A 7577-nucleotide genomic window follows, 5' to 3' on the forward strand; every position below is an offset into this window, starting at 1 on the left:
TGCATCTTTAGCTTGTGATCCTCTTCACCATCATACATATTCTATATACTAGATTCATGGAAGTTGGCATAATGGCATGTGTTTCCTTCTCCTCGCCCACGACTATACCTCTCTTGGAGAGCATCATGCTACCAGCGCCAGTTACCACTGGCCAGGCTCCACCGTAATCTTCCCATGTTGGATGACCAAGTGCTACACACTTTCCTTTGGCGATGGCACCGCGGATGAGCGGATGTCATCCAAATAAATACGTTAAGCTGGCGACGACGAGGTATATGACAAGACGAAAAGCTTCGTAGCGAGGGATGTCGGAAGGAGGCGAGAGGAGTGTGGGTAGTGGGTGAGAACGGCTGCATATAATTCTCTCTCGCGCTGCGCTCCGCAACTCGCAGAAAACGTCATTCAGTTCCCGGATACCCTGCTCTTCGCCCCTGATGGACACCATGAATTCAAAGTTGTGCCGCAGCCTGTAGTTCCTGTCCTGCTCCCCGCGACACACCTCCTCATTTTGATCCACAACCATTGGTACGGTAGAACCTCTTCTAACCATTGTTGTTTTTTCATGTATGCTCTCAGTCAGTCTAAGCATATAAATTGAAGCATTGTCTTATTTTCCACACGTATCCAATTTGCCTAACCATGCAGAAGATTAATGAGGAACTTCATGATGATAAAATTGACAGAATATCCTATTGATGCTAAACACGAAGTCACAGGCACATGCGCATTGAAGTAGACTTAAAAACTCATATGACTTGACAAAGTAACCTACCCCGGGTCTCTCCCAATCTTCTAATTTAAGTTGTGAGGTGAACTAACAAAGTATGCCTTTTAATTATACATCAATTCTGGCAGAAACTATATGTATTTCAACTTTGTAGTCATGAAGAAGTTCGCCGTTGATGAAAATATGAACTCATTATGATGCTTACTTGAAGAATGCAAATAATTAATATTTTGCAGACTATATATATCATCTACCTCGTTGGTTCCACAAAGTATTTTTTTTCAATAAGTTATCCTTGCAATATAATTAGTTTGCATCTTTAGCTTGTGATCCTCTTCACCATCATACATATTCTATATACTAGATTCATGGAAGTTGGCATAATGGCATGTGTTTCCTTCTCCTCACCCACGACTATACCTCTCTTGGAGAGCATCATGCTACCAGCGCCAGTTACCACTAGCCAGGCTCCACCGCAATCTTTCCATGTTGGATGACCAAGTGCTACACACTTCCCTTTGGCGATGGCACCGCGGATGAGCGGATGTCATCCAAATAAATACGTTAAGCTGGCGACGACGAGGTATATGACAAGACGAAAAGCTTCGTAGCGAGGGATGCTGGAAGGAGGCGAGAGGAGTGTGGGTAGTGGGTGAGAACGGCTACATATAATTCTCTCTTGCGCTGCGCTCCGCAACTCGCAGAAAACGTCATTCAGTTCCCGGATCCCCTGCTCTTCGCCCCTGATGGACACCATAAATTCGAAGTTGTGCTGCAGCCTGCAATTCCTGTCCTGCTCCCCGCGACACACCTCCTTATCTTGATCCACAACCATTGGTACGGTAGAACCTCTTCTAACCATTGTTGTTTTTCATGTATGCTCTCAGTCAGTCTAAGCATGTAAATTGAAGCATTGTCTTATTTTCCACACGTATCCAGTTTGCCTAACCATGCAGAAGATTAATGAGGAACTTCATGATGATAAAATTGACAGAATATCCTATTGATGCGAAGCATGAAGTCACAGGCACATGCGCATTGAAGTAGACTTAAAAACTCATATGACTTGACAAAGTAACCTATCCTGGGTCTCTCCCAATGTTCTAATTTAAGTTGTGAGGTGAACTGACAAAGTATGCCTTTTAATTATACATCAATTCTGGCAGAAACTACATGTATTTCAACTTTGTAGTCATGAAGAAGTTCGCCGTTGATGAAAATATGAACTCATTATGATGCTTACTTGAAGAATGCAAATAATTAATATTTTGCAGACCATATATATCATCTACCTCATTGGTTCCACAAAGTATTTTTTTCAGTAAGTTATCCTTGCAATATAATTAGTTTGCATCTTTAGCTTGTGATCCTCTTCACCATCATACATATTCTATATACTAGATTTATGGAAGTTGGCATAATGGCATGTGTTTCCTTCTCCCCGCCCACGACTATACCTCTCTTGGAGAGCATCATGCTACCAGCGCCAGTTACCACTGGCCAGGCTCCACCGTAATCTTCCCATGTTGGATGACCAAGTGCTACACACTTCCCTTTGGCGATGGCACCGGCCTGGCAACATCCACATTTTTCAAGCATTTATGTACTACTACAATGTATTAGCAAGACTTAGTTCAACTATTAATTGATCTCTACTATTTTTTCGTGAATATGTATGTTTGTTTTTTCAATCTCATATCCTAAACATGAATGAATGTTGAACTTTCAGCAAACTTTAATCTGTTCACATCTTCTCATATATATATTTCTAGCAGCCATGCATCAAGATGACAAGCGGGGCGAAAGCTTGTTGTGAGGAAGATAGGTTGCTAGATGGTCATGTTAACACGCACCCAATCTTTTCTTCCACACTTGTTCACTGCAAACTGATTAAATTTCTCACCTTTGATAACTTAATGATATATTGGTCAATTTATACAAAAATGATATCTCATGTTTTGCACATTCACTTATTTTATGAAGTTCTTATCAATCTAACAAAAATTGACGGGCGCAGCAACGCGCGCTTTCATGATCTAGTAGCAAACATAAAAAACAATAGAAGTTACATAAAAACACGTCAATTTCCGTAATCCTAAGGGTACAACCGCAAGAACGATTACTTCGCCACGCGGAATGCGAGTGTGTGACTAATTCCTGAGGTCTGCCTCTCCTTTCCTAACCCGCGTCGCTAATTCTCGTCGCGAACTTCTCGCCGGAGGAGCAGAGGAGCTCACAAGAGAAGGCCATGGGGCCACCGCAGCCAGCCAAGGGCATCATCAGCATCGAGGCCTGCGCGCGGCCGATCGCCGTCGACCACCGCATCAGCCTTCCCTACTACTTCCGCATCGCGGGCACCCTCCTCCGCCAGGTCAAACCCTAACCATCTTCGAAATCTCTCGCTCGGAATTCCTACCGCCACTATAGATCTGGCCTTTTGGGGCTGAAATTTAGCTTCTAGCTGTTCTTTCGCAATTCGCGGTAGTTTTCTTGTTCTGTTAACGCGCGGTGTGGTGAATTTGGTTTGTAGTACGTAATTAACGTCAGTGCTACCGTGTTTTTGTTCCAGACGGTGCTAAAATGTTGTGCTTTTATGTGGTGCGCAGGCCAAGATATATCGAGATGAGAAGAACATCCTCGACCTGTATGTCATCCTCCTGAGATATACGAGGTTGGCTGAACGTTGATTGATTCATCCTGATATTCGCTTCTTACTATCGTGATGATGATGATCAGTTAACATCTGACTCTGACCGGCTGCAGCTTGCTGTGTGAGACCATCCCCAAGCACCGTGACTACCCCGTATTCAAGTTGAGGGAAGCAGAGTTCGTCAGAAACGCCAACTCCTCTGTAATTCCTCTTACGCGCTCACTAACTACTGTATTTATGTTATCAAACATTTAAAGTATTAGTTTTCATGATCACATAGCACATCTTGAGCCTTATATGTATAATATATGATGTAGAATTTACAGTTCCGATTGGTCATGTTGACTAATCTACCCTCCCCCTCCCCGTGCGCTTGTTTGTCTGATTGACTGTTTTGTTGTAGACACTCATTGATGTTGTCAATGAGCTTGAGTCTCTGAAGCCAGTTGTGAAGCGGCAGCTCGTTGAACATAACAGAAGGGGTAGCCCGGAAGCTAATGGTCTGAATGGAACCCATGCTGCAAGTTTAAGGACGGAGAAGCATCCTCCAACCACATATTCCACACAGGTAATATGGGATTGTGCAACATTTCGTAGTTTGCAGTCATTTTGTGGAAAACGAGTTATGTACTGTCAGTTTGCCAGGTGTTCTTTCTGGCTATTCTTTCTCATTCCTTCCCTTCTCCAGCCATTTGTAGGTTCATTGCAAAAATTCTACCCAGACGGGAGGCATCACGTGGCATCATGGACAAGTATCCAAACTGATAGGCAGATCCGCAAACAGTATGTGTATCTTCTGTTCATATTTGTGTGTATGATATGCTGTGTTTCATTTGGCTGAAGTAAAAGTAGTGCCTGAGTGATTTCCAGATTGAACGGTTGTCCACCAATTATGAAAGAGGAAGGCTAGTTGACATGTTTGATAGCTAACCTAAACCACTCTGGTAACTTGATCAATTTCTTAAGCCAAAAAGTTAGGTTTAAAGGGTACACTTCATAAGCAACACAGTAACTTAATCCAGATGATAAGTGCCACACGTGTGGCACGAAGCACTCCGGCCCTGACGTTTTTACAACTAAAGTTGCCATCCGAAAAAAACGTAAAAAAAAACTGAAATTTGCCATCTGAAAAGAGAGTTGCCATCCTCGCGTCACTAAACTTGCCATAAAAAACGTTCGGAGTTGCCATGTGCTCGTGCCACACGTTTGGCACTTATCGGGGTCCTAACTTAATTATGGGACCGCATGCTTTCCTGCATTTGAGTCAGGTCAATTATCAGTCTTTCTCTGACTAGTCGGTTGAATTAGGAGATTTCAGAGATCTAGCTCTGGTTTATGAGTTCTTTTTATTAATACAAGAACATAGTTTTTTCATGGCAGAGTTTAGTCGTGTTTATCAATTTGTCTGGCTGTCCTACAGTTTTATAAGTGGATATTTGAAGTTTGGCACCACATTAATTGTTTCTGGTGATTGGTCATTCTACACTGTACACATTTCGGAGTTGTTAAGCAGAGATGACCCCTAAAAATGTGTGAAGACATTGAAGACAATGATGGTCTGTGAAGTGATTCACATTGAAGACTATGACATGAGAAGACATCGTCTGAAGACTATGGAGTGCGAAGACATAATTATTTCGTAGTTTCCTTTTCTTCTTTGTTGAGTCATAGGAACCACCATACTGTTAAGTGGGGTCCAAGTGAACAAAGTCAGAGTGACTGAAGTGATGCTCAACCAAATCCTAAGTCTTCGAGCGAAGACAATGAGAGGAAATCTTATCCAGAGCTGAATACGTCAGCTTTACTTGTAGCCTAAGTCAGGCTGCTGCGTGTGTTTGAAATCTGACCGTTGGACACGTGTCAGTTCCTTAGTGACCCAGGGTCATTTCGGACAAATCAGGTCGGGTTGCCTCTTGTCTGTAAATAGCCCACCCCCTACACCATAAATTGGTGGCTGCTCAGAGTTAGTGCACAACTTTTGTCGTTTGAGAGCAACCCACCTTCAAAGCCTTTGAGAGAGAAATCCTTGCGAGGACAAAGCCCTAAACACCCAGAGCCAAAAAGCGTTAGGCATCACTGAAGTTTTTCTGTCTACGTGATCTAAAGACTTGTTACACTTGAGGACTGTGAATTCTCCAGCCGGTTAGGCGCCGTGTTCTGAGCATCCAAGAGTCATTGTGGATTGCCAATGAACGAAGTCTGTGAAGGTTTGGAAGTCTACCTTGAAGACTTACTAGAGTGAAGGGCGAGGACTGTGTATCCTTAGCTCAAGGGGAATAAGGTGAAGACGCGGTCTTCTGAGTTGAATCTCAGCCTCCCTAACCAGACGTACAGTTGTCACAACAACTGGAACTGATCCAATAAATCCTTGTCCTCACCAAGTGATGTCTACTACACAACCTTCTTCTTGTAGACGTTGTTGGGCTTCCAAGTGCAGAGGTTTGTAGGACAGTAGCAAATTTCCCTCAAGTGGATGACCTAAGGTTTATCAATCCGTAGGAGGCGTAGGATGAAGATGGTCTCTCTCAAGAAACCCTGCAACCAAATAACAAAGAGTCTCTTGTGTCCCCAACACACCCAATATAATGGTAAATTGTATAGGTGCACTAGTTCGGCGAAGAGATAGTGAAACAAGTGGTATATGGATAGTAGATAAAGGTATTTGTAATCTGAAATAATAAAAACAGTAAGGTAGCAAGTGATAAAAGTGAGCGTAAACGGTATTGCAATGATAGTAAACAAGGCCTAGGGTTCATACTTTCACTAGTGCAAGTCCTCTCAACAATACTAACATAATTGGATCACATAACTATCCCTCAACATGCAACAAAGAGTCACTCCAAAGTCACTAATAGCTGAGAACGAACGAAGAGATTATGGTAGGGTACGAAACCACCTCAAAGTTATTCTTTCCAATCAATCCGTTGGCTATTCCTATAGGTGTCACAAACAGCCCTAGAGTTCGTACTAGAATAACACCTTAAGATACAAATCAATCAAAACCCTAATGTCACCTAGATACTCCAATGTCACCTCAAGTATCCGTGGGTATGATTATACGATATGCATCACACAATCTCAGATTCATCTATTCAACCAACACAAAGGACCTCAAAGAGTGCCCCAAAGTTCCTACCGGAGAATCACAACGAAAACATGTGCCAACCCCTAGGCATAGGTTCATGGACGGAACCCGCAAGTTGATCACCAAAACATACATCAAGTGAATCACGTGATATCCCATTGTCACCATAGATATCCACGGCAAGACATACATCAAGTGTTCTCAAATCTTTAAAGACTCAATCCGGTAAGATAACTCCAAAGGGAAAACTCAATTCATTACAAGAGAGAAGAGGGGGAGGCGAAACATAGGATCCAACTATAATAGCAAAGCTCGCGATACATCAAGATCGTATCACCTCAAGAACATGAGAGAGAGATCAAACACATAGCTACTGGTACATACCCTCAGCCCCGAGGGAGAACTACTCCCTCCTCGTCATGGAGAGCGCCGGGATGATGAAGATGGCCACCGGTGAGGGTTGCCCCCTCCGGCAAGGTGCCAGAACGGGTCTAGATTGGTTTTTGGTGGCTACGGAGGCTTCTGGCGGCGGAACTCCCGATCTAATCTCCGTTCTGGAAGTTTTACGATACGTAGGTATATATGGGTGCAAGGGGTACGTCGGTGGAGCTTCGGGGGCCCCACGAGGCAGGGGGCGCGCCCTAGGGGGGTGGGCGCGCCCCCACCCTCGTGGCCAGCTCCCGTATCTTCTGACGTAGAGTCCAAGTCTATCTGGTGGCTTTCCTTCCAAAAATAACTTCTCCAGTTGATTTCGTTCCGTTTCGACTCCGTCTGATATTCCTTTTCTTCGAAACACTGAAATAGGTATAAAACAACAAATCTGGGCTGGGCCTCCGGTTAATAGGTTAGTCCCAAAAATAATATAAAAATGGATAATAAAGCCCAATATTTCCCAAAATAGTAGATAATATAGCATGGAGCAATAAAAAATTATAGATACGTTGGAGACGTATCAAGCATCCCCAAGCTTAATTCCTGCTCGTCCTCGAGTAGGTAAATGATAAAAAGATAATTTTTGATGTGGAATGCTAGTTGGCATAATTTCAATGTAATTCTTCTTAATTGTGGCATGAATATTCAGACCCATAAGATTCAAGACAAAAGTTTAATATTGA

The 7577-nt window shown here is 43.1% G+C and overlaps 1 protein-coding gene across 2 annotated transcripts; it reads left to right on the forward strand.

Annotated features, from left to right (window-relative positions):
• The first annotated feature begins 2830 nt into the window (after window positions 1-2830).
• LOC125548363 (AMSH-like ubiquitin thioesterase 1) lies at window positions 2831-4918 on the forward strand. Of its 2 annotated transcripts, none has more exons than XM_048711984.1 (6): window positions 2831-3098; window positions 3334-3398; window positions 3491-3578; window positions 3781-3945; window positions 4066-4160; window positions 4798-4918. In XM_048711984.1, exons 1-6 carry the CDS (start codon window positions 2976-2978, stop codon window positions 4901-4903), a joined length of 642 nt encoding a protein of 213 aa, XP_048567941.1. In that variant the 5' UTR covers window positions 2831-2975; the 3' UTR covers window positions 4904-4918. The 2 variants fall into 2 exon arrangements, with proteins under 2 accessions (XP_048567941.1, XP_048567942.1); XM_048711985.1 differs by lacking the exon at window positions 4798-4918 and adding an exon at window positions 4758-4779 and having other exon boundaries at window positions 2834-3098.
• The last annotated feature ends 2659 nt before the right edge of the window (window positions 4919-7577 follow it).

The sequence above is a fragment of the Triticum urartu genome, chromosome 3 (genome assembly GCF_003073215.2).
Source record: "Triticum urartu cultivar G1812 chromosome 3, Tu2.1, whole genome shotgun sequence".
NCBI lineage: Eukaryota > Viridiplantae > Streptophyta > Magnoliopsida > Poales > Poaceae > Triticum > Triticum urartu.

Bases quoted from the DNA above. Each gene is read 5' to 3' on its own strand.
- LOC125548363 (XM_048711984.1), top strand. From the start codon at position 2,976: ATGGGGCCACCGCAGCCAGCCAAGGGCATCATCAGCATCGAGGCCTGC. The intron at 3,099-3,333 runs GTCAAACCCTAA...TGTGGTGCGCAG, and splicing joins CGGGCACCCTCCTCCGCCAG to GCCAAGATATATCGAGATGA. The intron at 3,399-3,490 runs GTTGGCTGAACG...GACCGGCTGCAG, and splicing joins ATCCTCCTGAGATATACGAG to CTTGCTGTGTGAGACCATCC.